The 20,662-nt window shown below is 43.9% G+C and overlaps 1 protein-coding gene across 15 annotated transcripts in view; it reads right to left on the reverse strand.

Annotated features, from left to right (window-relative positions):
• The window catches only part of MTSS1 (MTSS I-BAR domain containing 1), a 124,502-nt gene extending 104,203 nt beyond the window's left edge, over window positions 1-20,299 (reverse strand). For 5 of the 15 annotated variants that reach the window (XM_036379072.2, XM_036379071.2, XM_036379075.2 and 2 more), the window contains exons 1-3: window positions 19,641-20,298; window positions 3,419-3,480; window positions 613-686 (exon numbers count right to left, since the gene is read on the reverse strand). In XM_036379072.2, coding sequence (XP_036234965.1) covers window positions 613-686; window positions 3,419-3,480; window positions 19,641-19,712 — 208 coding nt within the window. In that variant the 5' untranslated portion in view covers window positions 19,713-20,298. Of the gene's footprint in view, window positions 1-612; window positions 687-3,418; window positions 3,481-19,640 lie in introns of all 15 variants that reach the window. The other 10 variants (XM_036379081.2, XM_036379080.2, XM_036379082.2 and 7 more) reach the window with 3 other exon arrangements.
• Between the last annotated feature and the right edge of the window lie 363 nt (window positions 20,300-20,662).

Consider the following 20,662-nt stretch of genomic DNA (forward strand, 5'->3'; position numbering starts at 1 on the left):
TCCTTCCAACTCAGCAGGCTGGAAAGAATGCCAGCTGCACTATTCTGGCTCTCCATACTCACCAATAAGCTGAGACTGCTACCCAGAGAAGCCCACAGCCCAGGAAAACTCAGTTTGACCAAGAACCTCAGACTTAAAGGGGAATCACAAACAAAGTCTTTGCTCACAGATCTAAGTACAGGTCACTGTCATCATTACTGGCAGACCCTGAAGGCCATAGCATCAGCCAGTGTCTGCTCTGTCTCCAGCAGCCCCACAGTTATTTATTCCAGCTGAGTATCAAGCCTTTTACATTTCCACAAGGTACAGAGGCGTTAGTGAATACAGATTTCTGTAAATCTTGCTTTCTAAAATATTATTCATCAACGTATAATTCAAATGGTAATTAAGAAGTGTTCACATGATTGATGACACATTTAAATTACAGGTTTCCAGCATTTTTTTTCAGTAAAGACAACTTCCTTTTTCACGTGCCACTTTTTCAAAGTGCAAGTCCATCTAACAGATGTCTCACAGATCTGCTTGTCAACGTAACAAGACTTCTTTTTATTACTACAAATGGTATAAACCACACAGCATTCTGTTAAACTCAATATTGACACATCTGCTTACCACGTGTATTAGTAGCCATGTCAGCCACTTTCTGAAAGGCATCCAAAAAGGCAGCAGCTGCTACTACTGTAGTCCTGAAATGCATACAGATAACAAAACATTAGCAGTGTCTCATTGATGCCTATTTAATTACTGCCAAAAACATTTAGGCTTATAAAGAATAACACTGTGAACTTGCAGAGGCCACAAAAAGTATGCTCTTTTATATCTGAACTTAGCCTTTTCCCTCCTTCATTTCTTAATCCCTTCCTTGCTTTGTGTTAGCACTATGGACTTGGAGGCAGCCACGCTAATTCCATGCTGAGAATTGCACAGGACAGGTGCTGTTTCAAAAGAGCACAGCCACCCTCCTTCTAGCTGATTTCCTCTGAAGAACTAATATTAAGCAGTCAAACATGAAAAACAAATCTAACACACATTATACTCCACCCATTAGTGAACAAATTATAGCCACTGCTATTTTCAGGGAGCATGCATATTTTAAGAATAAACATGCAGGAACTTCTTTTTATCTAGGATCCTAGCCAAACAATTGCCTGCATTTTTCATGTGGGGAGCATGAGCATCCCTTGAAACAGAAAATTTTTTGGAAATCAGACTGGTCTGGAGTTCTTGGACAAATGGAAAAGTGGGAAAAGAAGAAAAAAAACCCCTCCATTTCAAGAAAAAAAAACCAAAACAACTCAAACCCACAAAAAAACACCAACCCTCAAACCCCCAAAATTACCAAAACCCCTTTCTGATCTAGTGTTCCTCCAAGCAGGACCCTTCCTGAGAGGTACAGCAGCAACCTCAGACTTCACAATCCAAAGTGTCAACCTCCCTAGCCCAATCTCCCTCCACGTGTGGAAAGCACCCCCAGACCTGTGCTGGACAGATCTGTTCAAGGGGACAGCAAACGTGAGTTACCATTTCCAGACACGTTTGTTCTAGATAAGCATGCCCCAGAGCCCTGAACACCTCAGGTCAGTCCCAATTTCTGAAGGTTTATAGTCTGGTTGACCCAATTAAAGAGAAAGTAGGCCAGGGCTCTACAATTGTGCCCTCTCCACAGTTACCTCATGGTTCTGTTTCTGCACATCTTTTCTAACAGTAACTCTGATTTTCTCTCCTGGTGGTGTCAGTCAGCCTTTTCAAGCAAAATCCAGAACAGGGACTATCACATTCACTTTGTTTCAAGAGTTCCTTGGTAGCCTCAAAAAACCCAGCAGACCTGCAGGGAAGCTGATCCTCAGCCAGAAAGACCACAGGACTGCTTAATTAGGTCAGATTTTATGCAAGTCTCACTCCAAATATGCTCAAGGTACAGAGGACATAACTGGTAGTGTGGTAAATGGCCTACTGACAGCACAAAAGATTTGAACACACACAGAAAAAACCACCCCAGGCATGACAGGACCAAGCAAATGCATAAGGACTCTCCACATGCCCAGGAGATTAAAGGGAGGGCAAACCCCCCACCCTGACAGCTAGCTAGCAATATTGGGCCCTGGAACCAGAAAATATTTTCTAAAATTTTCCTTAACACTGTTTGTGATGTTCATCTTCCAAACTTGTGGGTCACCCTGTTATTCATGTACTATGTTGTTAATTATTAATTATATTGCTAATAACAAAGTTCCATTTCCCCAGTAACAAGATCCAGAAAGATCTGGCTCCAGCTCAAATGGCATCTGCTGTCCTTTATCAGAGCACACAGAAATGAAACAGCAGTAAAAGGCTCACATTTGCTAGAAACAAACAGCAAATCCTCGAACACAGGCTTTCAAGCTGCCTGCTTGCATGTTCCTGTAGCACTGCACTGACAGAATGCAACACCACAGGACTGGGAATTAAACAAAACTGTGTCTCATGCCATCCCAGAAGGCCTGTGTTTGGAGAGTACAAAATGCTAGGAAAGTTCTCCATTTTTCCTCCTTCTCTACTTCCTCTACATCTTCCATACTCACTGTGACATGATTGCTGGAAAAGGAAAAAAAACATATGCAAGTGTGGCACATTAGGCACAGTGTAGCAGAACAGCATATTCCAGCTGTTTAGGGGAAATGAAGCAAACCCCCAGCTTCTCTGGGAAATGGTTCATAATGCAACACAGAACCACAAACCAGACTGCCAATAACCTGTTACCACCACAGCTGCTGGGGAAAAAAACTGGTGCTCTGCAGAACAGAGAGGAGATTGTGGTTTAGGGAGAGTTGTGAGGAAATGGAGCTTGTATGTGTATCAGCAGAAACAAATTTACAAATGAATGAATTCTAGAGGTAGAATTGGTCTGAGTGTGATACTTCTGCCATATATCAAAAAATCCAGAATGTCATTTTCAAAGTATACCCCAAATCCTTAGGTTTTAATAATCACCAATGTATGATCCAGCAAAACAATTATCTTCATTTTCAAGTCAGAAGAAAATACTGTTAAGGCTACCAAAGATTTTTTAATATTTTGAGCCCTCTTCCCACATAACCCCTTTGTACTCTACACTAATAAAAAGGGTAACACAGACCTAATTCCAAATGTGTATTTGCTAAACAACAGTAAACTCTTTCCAATTTTTCATCAATATCCATCGAATTTAGTTCATTTTATATTTATTGTGTATAGTTGGTGGCATATTTTGAATTTTCCTAAATATGATAAAACACCAGTAGTAGTATTTAAAAAATTACATGCAGGTGTTGACTAAGAAATATGCACAATTTTACTAGGACATGCTTAGAAAATTATCCTTGCAAAAGCTGTGTTTAATCTTAATGTTTGCACATCCAAGGAACTGTAGGGGATCTTGACTGTGTAACATAAAACTTACCGAAGCTGAGACTGCAGTTTCCCAGCTTTATTTATAAAATCTTCCCATACTGGATAACTTCCCTGCAACAAAAAACAAAACACAACAATGAACACTTGATTTGACCATTCTGATTTTAAGACTATAGATCAAATTAAACTGGATGTAAAACAATAACTAAAACTGTACTAAATCCATGAACACCAAAATCAACTGCTTCTAAATCCAGATGAAACAGTAGTCCTCTGATGAGGCTTTACAGTTTTTCTGAATAGAAACACTGGGCAAGAGGGATTTCAACTGAAGCAGCAAAAAGAAAAGCCTTCCTTTGGATGGATAGAGCAAAAACCAAGCCCATTCAAAGCAGGGCACTAGTATACCGCAACAGCATGTACAGAGAGGCTCACAAAACCAAAGGCAGCATCAGAATTGTTCTTCTTTACCAAGTGATCATCTGTGTTTTTTTCCAGGTTTAGAGCCTGTACAATAAAGTGTGACTTGACTAAGACACCACTTCAAGCACTGCCTCAATATAACTCTGTAATTGCACACAGAAAAGCATAGTGACAGCTCAAGACAATCAGCTTTCCCAACAGCTACCTTGTCACTGCAAGACCTGTTTCCAAAACAGTCAAAAGCCTTGGAGACAATTTCTGAATTGAAGCTGATAAAAGAGCATGGCACTGAGTGTATACAAAGTGCTTAATAAGGTTTATTTCTTCCTGACTTCAAGTCTCCTATAGAATTTCCCCCATTTTTAAAGACTGGATTAAAACCCAAAGTTTTACTTAGAATATGAACACAAAGTATTCTTGCAAGTCCTGATCTTTATTTGCCAAATTTAAAACAAAAAATTGCTCTCTGCCATGAAATTGCTCTCTGCAGAGCAAGTACAAATTTTCTGCTAACAGCAAAAATGTGGTAGAAAGAAACCTCAACATTTCCCTTTGATTGGAGTCTAGAGAGTAAAATAAAATATCCCTGCTTCCTTTAATAAAGGTATAAGACTTGCTGTTACCAGAGCAACAACACAATAAAACCCAGATAAGGCAGATCCTCAAGGCTAACATTACCCCAGCTCTGACTGGAAGAGGTTGCAAGAAAAGTGCAGTTGCTTGTAGCAAACTCAATCCACCCTTATAAACTGGTCTGATTTTTGTAAGTAAACCAAAATCCACTGCCGTGAGAGACAGTGTTTTGTTTTCAGGGCAAAGACAGGTCCTTCCCCAAAAGCTGTCAGACAAATTCCAGCTCCTCAGTACACCCTGGCAAGGCAGCTTCCTTCCCAAGACACCTGCTTGGAAGCCTACTGGTACTCTATTTCTCAGCAAAGCTTGTGGAGTTTTTGCAAAGAGGAAAACAGAAAGGGAAAAGACCCCAAACAATGCAAAGCAGGTGTTCATAAAACCTTGTTATACCCTACACATGACAGAGCCAATGGCAAATACAGAAAGTGGAAGAGAAAATAGCAGTTGTCTGGGTGGCAAGACCTAGAATATAAAGTGCTTTGTGCTAAGCAAAAAACTGTCAGACATTTTAAAAATGAAAGAAACCCAATTATTTAAAAGAGGCAAAAAATGCTATTTCCTTAAACCTATTAGTCTTACTGCAATCCCTACTCTGAACCCCATCTCTCAGTGTCACCTGCACCCCGTGCATGCATTATGCATGTGCATGCCAGGAGCCCTGACAATCACCAGCACGGCCCAAGGCTTTACAGGATTCTCCAGCAGAATGCAAGCCGGCAAGCAGAGGATACCAAAGCAGCCCGATTATGTTTCCATCTCCCTGGTGTATTATCCAGCTAAACACACCTGGTGGCATGGAGGAGATTGACACAAGCAGCCCTGTGTTTAGCTGCTTCCCAAGCAAGCTTGTTCCTATCAAAACACAGCTCAGGAAGAAACCCCCCTTTTTTTTTACTTTTGGTTAGTCTGGAAAGCAAATTTGGAGAAGTCAAACATTTCCACAACTATTTAGTTCTTGCCTATAAAAATGCCGTTTTCCTCAAACCAAGGCTGCTCAAGTAACCGGTAAGAGCACACTTTGTTTAATTGTTTGCTGTATTTGTTTGGTTGAAATCAATGCAGTTTGTTTACCTGGGCTCCCTATATAGTGGCAATGAGCATCTGATCTCATTTCAGACAGTAGAAAAATTGAGCTTTTGGGGCTTTTAAATGTCACTGAATTAATACCTTCGCTGGTGGATTTTGTTGGAGTTCTTTTTTTGCTTGTTTTTGCATTTTTGAAGAAAACCTTCCAGCAGTTTTACATTGGAGATATGAAGTCCTATATTATTTGCTCAGCTTGCCATATCTTGGTTTCACACTCAGCTGAAAGTAAGAGGCATGTACTTCATCTGGCTTCCAGAATAATTTGCTCTCACTTTTCCCTGCTGGAGCCACATCCACAAGCTCATCTCTCCCTCAGATCACGAAGTCACGCACTAAACTGCATCATTCCTTTCAGCTTTTCCAAAGAACATTTCCACCACCACATCCCTGCTGAAACTGAAACCCCCTTCATTCCTACCTACAGTAAAAGAGCTCAACACCTACCACCACTTTACAAGACCAAATAACCAGGGGTTTATCCCAACTCCAGCAGCTAGGAAGCAAGAAAGCCATGTAAGTGATGCCTGTGGGGACAAACTAAGGAGATGGCAGGAATCAAATGCTGTAAATCCACACAGTGTCAGTGCCCAGGCCAGCAACTCCTTCCCCAAGACCTCTTCCTGAGCACGGCAGCCCTGCTGTGTCTCCCCTCCAGCAACTGTTCTCACTGTTGTCAAAGCAGCGTCAAGAGAAATGTTAACAGTGGTGAAAAATACACATCCTTGATTCAACATGTATTACTTTCTCAATTTAAACACAAAGAAACAGCAGGTGGAATTTGATGTCTTTGTCCATGACACGCTTTTGCGACATAAAGCCTCATCTGAAGAATAATAACACACTATTTTTAATGCTGCCTCTCCCAGAGCTTCCTGTGCTCCCTCTGCAAGTTCCAATTTCAGCTGGCTGATAAAGAAACTAATTTTTCCCTTTTTAAATGTCAGGGTTACTCAGGCCTGGTGTTATCTGTGAAAGCAGGAGGCCTCCCCCAGGTGCAGCCACGCTTAGGGAAGAGCCACTGCAGGATCCTGGGTCACAAATTCCCATTTAGCTCCTCGTGGATTAAGCCAAGGATCGATTACAGTGAGGGTTTGTTTAAATAATTTTCTTTTAAATTGTTAAAGGATTAATCCAAGGACTATTTCCCCCAAAATAACTTTGTGCCCAATAATATCTTAGTCATTGAAGGAAGAAATTTGACCTGTCCTCCATGGCATGGGTGTTTCCCACTGCCATATGACACTCCACGGCACCAAGGCCCCTGGAGCTCCTCAGCAGAGCTCAGCATGTCACCCAGCATGTCACCAGAAAGCTGCAGCATGCCATTATCCTACCCCATTGCTTAATTAGTGGGCTTATAGGTGATTAGTCACCTGATCCCACAGCCCAGCTCCAGCTAATCTGAGCCAAACACAGGCAGGGCAAACACGGGAAACACCTTTCAGCCTCAGGGCTGAGAAACACCCGGCGCCCCGTGCCTGTCCCTCCGCAATCAGGGACATGAAACAACTTCCCCCAGGGACAGCGAGTGCGTCTGGGAGTGCCAGACAAACACCCAGACCTGGGCAGAGCCCTCCAGAGCCACAGCTCCCACACTGCCAGGGGGAAAAGGGTGACCCATCCTCATTCAGTGAAATCCCATCTGACACCCAGACCCCATGGACATGGGCAGATGTCTCCATTTTTGTCCACCTTCCTCACCATTCACATCTATTTTAACTGGCAATAAATTTCATCTTCTCCACCCTGTCTGGTTTGCTCATGACAATAACTAGCAAGTGATTTCTTTGCCTCTATCTCAATCATTGAGCTTTTTCGTATGATTTTCTCCCCTACCCCACTGAGGAAGGAGAGATAAAAAGTAGCTGGCCAAGATCAGCCCTCCACACCACAGAAGAGCAGGAAATTATCACCAAGATGCAGCTTGGGAAAAAGAATTTAAGCCTTGGGAAATTTTTATATTTTGGTGAACCAGCACAACCCCTCTACATAAACACAACTCAACAAAAGATTTCTGGATGATACTTTTTCCCTACCTTTCAGGCCAGTGATCCCACACCAGGAATGACAAGAGACACATATGAGAAACTCAATGATTTCTCAAAAAAGGAAGGATAGACTTGCAGCAAAGGATATTTACTGAAACTGTTATTGATGACATCTAAAGGCACGAACAGGAACCCAGATTGCTGTATCTAAGATTACAACTTAAGTATCAGCAGCCTTGACAGTTTTAAAATGTTCTCTCACTCTTTCTGCCAAGAAGTTATGATTCTTTTTTTCCCATTAGGCAAAAAGATGCTTACTTTATTAATTTATTTCCTTGCACCCCAATTCCCACATACAAGACTCATTCCATCTTCAAAAAACCCTTGACAGTGTTGTTTTAAGTGCTTTCTTTCATTTATCAGAAAGGCTTTGCAGCCCTATTACCAGCTCTTGCTGACACATCAAGTACAAAGGCAGCAGTAACAGTTTGGAATCTTGTTCACAGCAAAAACCCATCTAAACTTCTGGGACAGGGGGAAAGAGCCAGGGAGGTGCTCTTCAGTAAAGCAAATCCAGAACCCAATTCTGGCTGTTTCAGCTAGAGAGGTAACAGAGAGGAACCAGGAGACAGCAGTGCCTTGGTTTTATCTCAGGGGTTATCAAACCAGGAGCTGCATGCCTTCCAGGAAAGTACTAACAATGACTAACTGCAAGACTTCAATGAAATGGAAAAGAAAACAACTGCACAGGCCACAGGAGTAAGAACTTCTCCACCTCAGTGTTGTTGTTCAGCTATGATAAGCTAAAAAGTTGAGTCCCAAACACACAACAGTGTTACAGAGATCCACGCCCTAGTAATACATCCAAATGCCACAGATCTGGTTTTGGAACAAAAATTTTAACTTGGCTTGTGCATGTGACCTCCCACCCCTCCAAAGTAAATCATGCTGGAAACAAAAGATTTCTTTTTATAATTTTACCAGATAACAGAATCACAAGGATTATTATGAATGTCTCATTTTTGTGGCATTCAATACACTACCTCCAAGTAGCAAAGAGACTTTATTGTGCTAAACACCACACAAGGTCACAGATGTTACACATAACAAATGGCAATCAGCAAGTAAGGTTTGCACATAGACACTACCACTTTTCCAGAGTCCTTTAACAGACAAAACCAGGAAAGAGTGGAGGGAAAGAGCACAGGAAAACAATAACAGTCTGAAAGAAAAAGAAGGAGGGGGAAAAAATAAATTTAAAAAAAAGGGAAAAAAAGGGAAAAACAATGGTTACAGCCACAGATGTCTCAACACATTGGAAGACACAACATTTGAGAGGCAGTTTCCCTTCTCAGGTAATATTTGGCACTGGAAGTTTTACCTCTTTTCTAGAGGAATAAATAGTCAATTGGGTGAAAAAGCACTTGGCCAGCCATAACTGCAGAAGTCAAAAATTGCTACCAAAGACTAGCACATCCTCCTCTGTACAATCCACTCATTTAAACAAGTCCACGACTCACGGACAGGACTGCCTAGACCCTTAACAAGTCACAAAAGGTCTTGCAACATAAAGGGGTGAACAGAATCAGCATCATCTTGCCTGAAGTTCAGAATTGCTCTTCTCCATCCAAAAAACTCTGCTTGGTGGCTTTCCCTCTTTCTACTCTGAAAAGCATCAAGAGTGAGTATCATGAATGTTCCTAAGCTGCATCTAAAGTCTCAAATCTTTCTACAAACTGAAACAGGAATTTTGCTGGCAAGAGAAACTTCATTCTTTATGACATAGAGATGTACACAAAATCTATTCCATTACTCCTTAGATTTTCAAATACACACATTCACAGAACAGCTTAAGTTAGAAGGGACATTTAATGACCATTTAGTCCAAGCCCCCTGCCAGGAGCAGGAATATCTTTTACTAGATAAGGTTGTTCTCAGCCACATCCAGACTGAACATGAACACTTCCAATGGTGGAGAATCCACAACTTTTCTGGGTGACCTTCTCCACTCTCTCACCACCTTCACTGTAAATTAAAGCAATTTGTGTCCAATCTAAATCTACCCTATCTACTGCCTATTTCTTATATTCAGAACAAGAACTCAGCAGCAAGTCCCAACACTGATTTCAAGAGCATCCCTGATGCTGTCCATCATCTCTTTTCCAGTGGTGCAGAACAAGAAACAATCAGTTTGGCTTCAGCAGAGAAGTTTCAGATTGCACAACCCATTCAACTATAAGACCAGGTAACATGCAACTCTTGAAAGGTCAGGCAGCTTCCTTTCACTAGACCTCTTTCAGGAAGAGTAACACATTTGTGTAGAGGTCTTGCAGAAATACTGCCACAAGACAAGGAAAGGGACCAGCTGAATTCAAAGTCTCATCTGTCTTTCTAAGCTGAAGGTATTGCCCGGCATAGGGGAAGTTTGAGCTCCATCAGCAAAAGGGACTCTCAACTTGTGCTGGGCCAGGAGTGAAAAGGCACCAACAGCAAAAGACATGAACTTCACAGGATCTCACAGCAAGAGCTGAACACACACATCACTGAACAGAGCAGGCAGGTACAGACTCAGGGTCTGAGTGATTATAGTGCATGCAGGTGAAAGTAAAAGCACATGAAAGATGTCATTTAAGCAGTAACTACCCTTCAGGAAAGAAAGCAGGGGTAAATCACAGTCTTGTATCCATACCTTTACTTTCATTATTTCTGCCTCTTGTTTAGGGAATGGCAGGATTAGAAACTAGTTTCCCTCACCATGCATAGAATAAACAGGCATGCCAAGCTTTGCTTTTCAAGGACATACATTATCAGAACATTGAAAATTATGCAACAAAATGCTGCTGAAAACATCTCATACACTATTAAAAAAACCTGTCAACTGGGTACTTCTACATATCACAGAACCACACAAAAAGTATTTTCAAAACTGTTTAGTTTTTAGTTTAAATAGTACAATTAGAACAATGAAGAAAACAGATAATGACATGAAAAAAATCAAGACTAAAATCCAGTGATTAAAATCCAGAAAAGGCTATTCACACCACTGGGGTAAAAAACCCAAACAACAGCAACACCACAGATACCCAATTTTTCTACATTCTCAAACCACCTGAAGAACTCTAAAGAATGCCCAATTCCCTTAGCAGAAGCATTGAAGTGCAGCACTACTTTGCAAGAGCACACATTTATATTAGATCTCACTAACCATTTAAAGGGGGAGAGGGAACCTAAGTCTGGTACCATTCTGCTGTCAGAGCTCTGGAGTCTTTAATTTGTATTGTAATAATGCCTGCAGTGCATTAGCCCATGCTTAAACATCCCCAGTGCAGGTACCAGATGCCTTATGGCTGTGACTCCAATCTAGTAGTAGTACGGCAAGGACCTGTGAAAACTTATCCTGGCTTACAAATCCAACTCATGAGCCTCCTTCTATGTCAACAGGGACCACCTCAAATCTGTACTGTCCACAGTTCAGTTTCATGGTTTATAACATGAAGAAACTCAGCTCCAAAGCAGCTACTTCATGGTTTAAATCCAAGATTGTGTAATTAGCAAACAAAAGTTAGACTCATACTGTGAGAAAATACATCAGGCATAAACATACAGTCTCTCCTTCTCTAAACATAGGAAGTTATTCAAAAGACAAGGGGGCGGTGGGAAACAACTAGCCACAGCATCTAGAGACCTTTTATCCCATGCCACATGAAAAAAGCTGGACATTAAGTAGTCTTCCAGAGGAAGCATTTAGTTCCACAATCTTCACTGCAGGTCTGAACAAGTCTGCAAGCCTGAATAGCAGATTTCTCCTCAGAGACTCATCAATACCGCCTTTCATCCACTCAATCATTAAGTGGCCACTCTACATACTCAGCAGCTATTTTCTAAACCCACAATATTTCAGCTGGATCAAAATGAAGATAATTAAAATATCAGGAGGCAGTCAGTCAAGTTAATACCTACACAGGACAGCCTCAAGCCAACAGTCCGGTGTTGGTAATGTCACCAACACCACTGGGGTCTCATCACTTCTTTCTTTCCAAGCAAGCAGAAACCCTAATTTCTGACCATCCACTCAACACAATCTCCATCCCACAAGCAGTCATAACAATCTCCAGGACTCAAACTACTAACAAGCACTTGAGTTGACCAGGAAAGTACCTACTGGGAGAAAGGCAGCAGCCAGGTGCCCACATTTTTAATGCTTATTGACCTTTGTCTCATGACAGACAGTGAAGTGCAGGTATATGCTTAATGCAGGCTACTCTCTTTCCATTTTACTCATGAGAAGATAAATAATCCCTCTCAAACTCCAAATTAGACCCTTGGTTTGCTCATGGACAACGAGCATCCATCTGGTTTGCTCATGGATGCTATTGTTAGGAGACATCCCAAATAAAGCTTTATTAACAAAAAATTCGAAATTATGCCTCTATACAGGTGGCTTCAGAGAAATTACAAAGCACACGTGACTTTTGTGGCAAAAAAAAAATATATATCTCATGCTTGGGTGAGAAGTATGATGGCAGTTTATGTGGAAGAAAGAATGAGAACAAATGTGAATCTTTTTGTACTATCAACCAAGTGTCTCTAGTTACACACTCATCAGCAGCATTTTACACACAACACAAGCTCATTCCTGCAAGAATGGTTTGTTAAAGGATGACTGTACTCCAGCTAGCATCCTAGAATTCAAATCAACTACATATCACTTATGGTTGTTGACCAGAAGAGTAAAAAGTACAGAGCTCACAGAAAACCCCACAAGACACAAATTCCTCATGATCAACCAGCTTATGGTTAAGATGTTCAGTCAGGCTTCCCCACTAAAAATTGAGAGAGGTCCTGTAGTTTCAGTTCCAGGAGAGGAGTTCAGGACACTTCTGTTGAGAATTTATCAGTCATCTTTAGATGTCATCTCTTCTGCCTGCAAGCATCGGGTTATCACAGGGGTGAGCAGCAACACGTCTCAATCAGTAAAAACAAAGTAGTGTGTACATGAAGATAGAAACCTATTACACTGGGAGCTTAAACAACATTCCCTCATTAACTCCATGTTGTAGATGCACCCAATTTCTTCTTGTCCTAGGGGGAGGGAGTAGAAGTCACTAAACCTGCAGCCATAGCTTGCCTTTCTGTAAAATGGGAGCCATTCTTTGCAGCCAAGTCACTCAGAGAGCACTTTGAAGATGAAAGCTGCTATGGCCTTAGCCACAAAGCTACCAGACATTTTGTCTCCAATCCTTCCAAACATCTTGGCATTCAAGGTATCTCAGCCCAGCAGGAGAAGTCAATCAATGTCCTGAAAGGTCAGCGTAGATCCCAGCAAACAAAGCAGTGCTTTGCACCTTACAGTATCAAGGCAGAAATAATTTTCAAATTGAAAATGTACCCTTGAAGAGGAAAAGGCATTTCCATATATGTAGCCTAAAGAGACTACCTTATTCTGAAGGGTAGACTTTATGATACTGACTCAAACTTCTCTGTACTCATCTTTGCACAATCTGAAGTAGACCAAAAAGCCTTTTTAGATATAGTTCCTATTTTGCTCCCTGCTTATCTTCAAGATCAACTGTCTTTGGGTAGACTATGAACCTTAAAAATGTTCTTCAGAATGCTGTTTAGAGATTCACAAGTATACTCCATCAACTCTTGCAACTTCTGTCCTTAAAAAAATAAAATTAGCTTCTCAGGTATTTTATAACAAAGATTTGGGTTCAGTTCATGCACACTCAGATCTCAGGTAGGAAGCAGCAACCTCCACTGAATATCACCTCTGTTAGGTATTAACCAGCACTAAGCCCGTAATTACACAGACTTCTTGTTCTCCAACATTTGTTCAGTCAATTGTGTTTCATGCAGCACTGCACAACTCCTTCCACACTCAGAACCTCACAAACCTTATTGTGCAGCTCTTGGCATCCTGCCAGGTCCAAAAGGAGAACTCTCAAGAGATATTAAAAATCCTTGTTCTGGGTATGTCACAGGATAAGCCAGCCCAGTACACACTTATGTAGCAAATGTTCAACAGTTGTATAAATTGTTAACACTCACACAAGAGTATTTGGATCAAGAAAGCATGTGTCCCTAAAAAATAAACTACTTGTGATTAAGTATGTTCCCAGCTATGCCCTGTTGCTTGAACCTCAGTGTCTGGGCAGGCATGCAGAGGCTCTCTTCTTGCACCATCTTTCAGCCTTTGCTGCATGTCAACCCCTCCCCCTCTGAGATGTTCACAGAAAGATACTGCAGCTGCTTGGAAAAGGCAAGAATTTCAGTGTACACAAACCAACTGCCTGAGCAAGCAGGTTGTTGGGAGGCAGAGGGATAAGAAATCAGAGCAGCCAGCTATGCTCCAAATGCCTTGGTGGTAAAACCTAGAGGAACAAAATATATGGGAAGAAAAGTTCCAAATTAACTCATTTCAGACTTTTTGTGAAGGGGAAGAAACACCAGTTTGCTAGGTTTGAAAGAGATAGTTGTCCTAAAGACTGCTGTATAAGGGACATGCCAGTGCATACATGGCAGGTGTGCTTCCTCTCCAAGCCTGGACCTACCTGTCTGTTGCACAGAAAATCACAGAATGCTTTGGGTTGGAAGGGCCTTACAGATCATCTGCTCTAACCCCATCCACTAGACCAGGTTGCTCAGGGCTCCATCCAACCTGCCCTTGAACTGATCCAGGGAGAGGCAACCACAACTTCTCTGGAAAATCTGTTCTCAACACACAGTAAAAAAATTCTTGTACCTAACCTAACCCTGCCCTCTTGATTGAAGCCATTCTCTCTTGTCCTGTCACTACATGCCCTTGTCAAAAGTCCTTCTCTAACTCTCTTGCAGACCCCTTTTGGTACTCAAGGTACAATAAGGTCTCCCTGGCTCACACAGCCCCACCTCTTAAATCTGTCAAAGTCCCTCTGGACGGCATTGCTCCCCTCCAGCACGGTGACTGCACCACCCAGCTGGGAGACATCATCAAACCTGCTGAGGGAACACTCAATCCCACTGTCAATGTCACCAACAAAGATGTTAAACAGTGCCAGTCCCAGTGCATGACACATTTGTTTTTCCTTACAGTAGTTATCATCCTTAACAGCTGGATTGAAACTAACCCTTAAAATCATCCAACTGAACATTCCTAATCTCCACAGAGATCTCAAGCTTCAAATAAAGCACAGCTGGGGAAGAGCTGTTGCACTACGACATGTCACGGGAAAATAAATTTGCCCAGGTTCTCTGGTACATGCGTGCTGTTCCTTGGACTAACACACACAGAGGACTTGCAGCTGTACTTGCTGCAGTAACTGTCTCAGCAGTTCTATTTGTTCCATCAAATATTTTTTCCTCAGTTTATATTATTTGTGTGAATATCACAAGGCCATCCCTTGTAAGCAAACAGGGCTACCAAACAAATAACTCTCAACCCTTGATGTGGCCACCCCTGGTCCCAACTTCTACAAAAGCAAATTAAAATGCTGCCTCTCACGGATCACCTTCTAAAAGCAGGTTAGAGGGTGCAAAAACATAAATGTTTCTCATGCTCATATGTTCATGTCTCTCTCTTCTGTATCAACCAAGAGTTTTGCATAGCTGAAAGGAAACATGTGCCACTGCCTAGTCCAGGAGTCCCAGCAGCTCCTCTGGAGTATTATAGTAGAGATTAATGATTTAGTACTGATTTTATTGTGCTTTCAGCTAAACAAATAAAAATAAGGCACATACACAGATAATAAAAGTTTATAATTGTTCCAAAAACTCACATGGCTGTTGGGAACCCTGTTTCAGGACGATACCTGCACATCCCTCACATGCAGGGAGATGAATGAGATTAACTGGTAATACACACCTGACCCATAAAAATTTAGTAAATCCTCTGACTTGGTATAAATGAAGTCACAGACAACCTGCGTTCAACCAACTGCTCATTACTCATCTTCCTCCCATGCCCACCCCCCAGATGTCAGGTGCTGTACATACACAGAAAGCCCCTGCTCTGTCAAAACACATGCTGGCAGAAGAGGCAAGACAAATAAAGAGAATGCTAAAAGCCAAAGAAACACCATCAAGCAAGTGATGAACTACAAACACAGCCAATTTCAATGTTTTCAGAGGCGGTGGTTTTTTTCTTCAGGATAGCAGAGAACAATATGATTAAAAGGAATGTAAAATCAACTCAGAAGGAAAAGAAGCATTAAAGATCTGCTCTGCATGAGAAGACAAGTTCTTTTGAAACCCATCTGCAACAGGCCCTCCCAAAAATTAACTGCAATGATTTGCTTTGCACTAAAAGAGATATTGAAATTAACAGCACATTGCAGCATCTCATTTCTCAATTGCAAGAAATGAGTTACAAACCATTCAGATCAAATACTCCCTTCCCACAGGGAGCTACAGAAAATTCGCCGCATTCAAAAACAAGTCACACAGCGTCTGCACATAGCACACAGGACTCCTCCTCTGAGGGGACATTTTATTTTTGTTTTTATAAACTGTAATTGCTTTGAAAAAGATCTTGCATAAGAGTGTAACTAATTGTAAGTGCCACATGCTCAGTGATGTATTGTAGGAAACATCAGGGCTGTGACAGTGGACCAAAATAAGGATGGGATGGGCACACACGCTCCCACCTTTATGATTGTTTAATCAGGTCCTGAAATCTCAAAGCACAGAAATCCAATTCTAGAGCACAACGGCCAAGTTCAGTTCCCATTGTGGACTTTACACAAACAACCCTGTCATCATGTACACCACCATATTACTCAACAAATCTGACCCTTGTTTGGCATGGAAAAAATGGACTTCCTTTGTCAGGGGACTGAAGTTCCAGATGTTCTGTTCAGACTGGAGGAGACTGAGGGGTGACCTCATTGCAGTCTAAAGCTTCCCCACGAGGGGAAGTGGAGGGGCATCTCTGCTCTCGGGTGACCAGTGCCAGGACCCAAGGAACAGCATGAAGCCGTGTCAGGGGAGGTTTAGGATGGAGATCAAGAAAAGTTTCTTCACCCAAGGGGTGTTTGGGTACCGGGACAGGCTCCCCAGGGAAGTGGTCACAGCACCAAACCTGACAGATTTTAAGAAGCATTTGGACAAATCACTCAGGCACACAGTGGGGTTGTTTGGGTGTCCTGTGCAGTGCTAAGAGTTGGATTCAATGATCCTTGTGAGTCCCTTCCAACTCAAAATAGTCTGTGACACTGTGATGTACAATAATGTGCAGTACAATGGGATGTTTATTAACTGTTCTTACATTTACACAGTAACATTTCTCCAAATCACTTAGCTTTATGCTGAGTTTTTTTGGAGCAGGTTTTGTTGAGTATTAGACACAAAAATATTTTTGATAGAGGGTGGAGAGAAATTTGGGGTTTATGGAGAAAGCATGAGAAAACATGAGAAAACATTAAATGCCATTCAAGAGACCTCAGCCAGCAAGACACAATCTTGCTGTCAAAAAATGTGATGTGTTAAGTCACACTGACATATATTGCCCATATGAAGTTTCAGATCTAACAGAGTATACAGAGATAAATGGAAACAATCACATTGCTCAGAATTGTAATTCCAGTTCCTGTAACCTTGGCAGAACCAGGCAGAGCTCAAAATTAACAACAAGTACACCTGAGCCAGTTCTGTGTTACTGTGAACAAAGAGAAAAATCAGTCCTCATGTACTGTATCTTCATCACCTCAGCTGCAGCACCCATCTGCATCCACTGGCAACACTTCAGAGTAATTGAAGCTGTTGATTAACCCTACCATCTTTATAACAAAGTTTAAGGTAGAGCAATACATATCATAAAAGAACCTGTGAACCATTTGGTTAAAAAAAGGCAGATGCTGCATCAAATCCCTCAGCACTGCAGGGCATGTGGGGCCTTGATCACAGCCTGCCATGAGAAACAGGCACGGAGAGAGCACTTGGGGATGCGTGGGCAGACCCCTACGCAACATCTTCGAGATCCTGCCAGCAGCCTGCCCACACAGATCTGACTACGTGAAACAGCACTTAAAATGCTAATTTTCACTTTACTACTAAAGGTATGATTAGTTGAAAGGTTCTGGTTAACTATCAAAAAAATAGCTACTTTTCCTTAGAAATTGTTGTGCTCCTTTGTGCTCAATTCAGAAAGAATCCTAGTGCATCTCAGTAGTACAGCATCAGCTGCATCAAATCGCACTACAGGTAAAAATTCTTTGTTCTACTCATGCTAAATAATGAGCAGATTTTTTTTAACCATAACAACCACCATGCTGCTAAAGATCTGCAGCTATTCCTTCCAAACCTCCCCCTTCAGTAATTGCCACTTCACAAAACAGGTTCCACTACTATGGAGCATTAAGAAAAAAATATTCACACCTGTGCCCATCTCCATACACTCATGTCAACATGTTTTCTGATGAGCAACATTCCCATGCAAGTAGCAATGTGTAGAAGAAAAAAAATGAATCAACACAGAGGCCCACTGGTTTAAGAGCAAGAAAAACCAAATGCATCACTTATGAAAAGAAGGAAAGAATAAACATACTCTGTGTTCCTCTGTAATGAAACCCAAAACCACACTTGATCTGGAACAGAACATCTCCTGCCTGTTCCCTGCACTGACCACCGAAATTATTCCAGAATTTGTGATCGTTTCCTGCTTTTGGGGGGGTTTCTTTTATTTTAAAGTGCAGTCATTATTAAAAATCCAAGGAGGCTGAGAGCTTGAGGACCACCACTGCCAGGTCTGCAGCATTGTCTTGACAGATATACACAGACTCCCCCCTCCTCTCTGCAACCTGCCTGCTCTTGACAAGCCACGCTTTTAATTAAATGTCTCCTAAGATCTGTTGAGAAGAACGTGCATATGAACATTTGCCAAAAAATAACTTCTAGTGCAAACAGCTTCTCCACCCTCCCCAAAAAATACACTAGAAGCCATTCACCTCTGCCAGGCTCCCTCTTAGAGCAGACCCTGTCCTCCAATACTACCTGGCAGCTCTTTCTCCCGCAGCCCTCGCTGCTCACCAGCCCCGCATGAATTAAAACATCCAGAGAAATCCCATGCCCTGGGAAAAGCACAGCGTGCACGGTTGCCGCCTTTAAATTACGGCAGTCCCCATTATCTGACACGTCCCTCAACATCTCCCGACAACTGCATCCTTCCCAGTCGGCCCTGGCAGGCAGACAAGCTGCCCTTGTCCAGGGGAACACTGCAGTATTCTGCAGTACGGCCGTGTGCCGGAGGCTGGGCGCCTCCAGCCCCGGGCTTTGGGGGAGACATGACGGGCAAAACACAGCAACGCTTTTACGCTATTTACTTCCACGAGAGAAGGGTGGGAGGCACCCGCTCACCCAAAGAAAACCCTGCAGGAGTGCCCTTGGCTGCCAAGGATAGAGTGGGAGCGCCTCTCTCAAAGGGACCCTTTGGCAGAGACGGGATCAGCACACTCAGGTTTCTGGTGGCTGGTGGAGAGACCCCCGCACTTGAAACCTTTGCATCCATTCACAGAAAAAAAGAAATGCCACCTCCACGAGCATATACAGCGTGAAAATAATATCACCCTGAGCCGCAATTTTAATCCAGGCACACATCAACTTCTGAGCATCTCCAGGCAGAGATTTTTTTTCCATCGCGCTCATCAGCCTGGCACCGAAATGCTCACACTGCCCTTCCGAGCCCCACCCCACGGCTGACATGCTCCGTGCCCGGCTCCTCCGCACCACGCTCCCGCCCCGCTGCATTCATTCTGCTACCGATCTGACAGCCCACACCAGGCGAGAAAAAAGGAGAATAAAAATATTTGTAAAATAAAGAGGCAAATCGCTGACCCTGGTGCAAGGTAACAGCTTGCATGTTTGAGCAGGACAAATAGAGAAAAGAAGGAAGGAGGAGGGAGGGAAGGAGGGAGGGAGAGGCGGTATCCTGCAACCAACTCGCAAGCCCCAAATCCTGGGTGTGAAGCCAAGGAATCCCTCTGCCAGGCCGGTCCCGCCGGCGGGGACGCGGACCCAGCCCCGGGGCAGCGTCCCCCCAGCGCCGCGGGGAGGTCGCGCCGCCAGCAGCCCCCGATGCGGCTGCACCGCCCGGGGCGAAGTTTCACCGGGCCAGGTGGGAAGACGCTTCCCCTCCCCTGTGCTCCCCCACACACCTCAGCCTCTTACCTTCATGTCGCTTATGATGGTCTGGAAGAGCCCTCCGAGCGCACTACATTCCTTCTCTATCACAGCCTCCATTTTCCTGGCTGGAGCTCACAGGAGGAGCAGGATTTCACCGCTACCGCTGCAACTGCACTGCTCAGCTGGAGGAAAACCAGCCACCCCGGGCTCCCACCTCACCCCCCCAAAAAAAAAAAAAAAATGGAGGGGGAGAAGGAGAAGGGGCAAGCAAGCTGATGTAGGCAACGAGAGGAAAAAAAAAATACACACCAACACACCTGAACCCCTGTCTGCCTGCACCTCTACAAGGGGATAAAATCCAGCGCTACTGGCGCCTCTCTCCTACACGCACCTCCCCGGCACCCGGGCACTCAGCACCGAGCGGGCACTACGAGCCCATGCGGGAGCAGCCACAGGCCCCATCTCCGCGCATCGCGGCCCCGGCCCCCCGCGCCTCCCGGCACGGCAGCGCTCAGGGCAGCGGGCGTCCGCGGCGCTGGGTGAAGCGCACCCCGAAAAAACAAGGCGGGGGAAAAAGATCGGTGTCTATTAAAAGAGATCGAGCGTCAAGCCGGTGCTCGTGGAGTAGCCTGGAGGGGGGGGGGGGGGGGGGGGGTCTCGGTCAACCCCAGCGGACCAGACTACAGCCAAAGCACCCGACCCGCTGCCTGCTCTCTCCGGGAACAGCCGCTCCGCCCGCCCGTGCCGCTCCCGCGGCGGCAGCGCCCGCCCCCGCCCGGCCCCGCGCCCAGCGCCCCGCCCGCCCCGCCGCGTCACCAGCGCCGCCGCCGATTGGCCCCGCGCGGCCGGTGGGCCGGAGGCCGGGGGTTCGCGCCCCGCTAGGGACGGGGCCGCCCCGAGGACTCCGCTGGACCCGGTCTCGTTCCCGGTCCCGTTCCCGTTCTCCAGGGCAGAAACTGACTTGCATGTTTAGCATTCGGCGAAGAAACTGTTTTATTCTGGTGACGTTCGCCGAAATGGCCCCAAGTTCGGCTGTTTCTGGTGACAAGCCGCCTGAGCCCCCCGAC

The sequence above is a fragment of the Molothrus ater genome, chromosome 1 (genome assembly GCF_012460135.2).
Source record: "Molothrus ater isolate BHLD 08-10-18 breed brown headed cowbird chromosome 1, BPBGC_Mater_1.1, whole genome shotgun sequence".
In the NCBI taxonomy this organism is placed as follows: Eukaryota; Metazoa; Chordata; class Aves; order Passeriformes; family Icteridae; genus Molothrus; species Molothrus ater.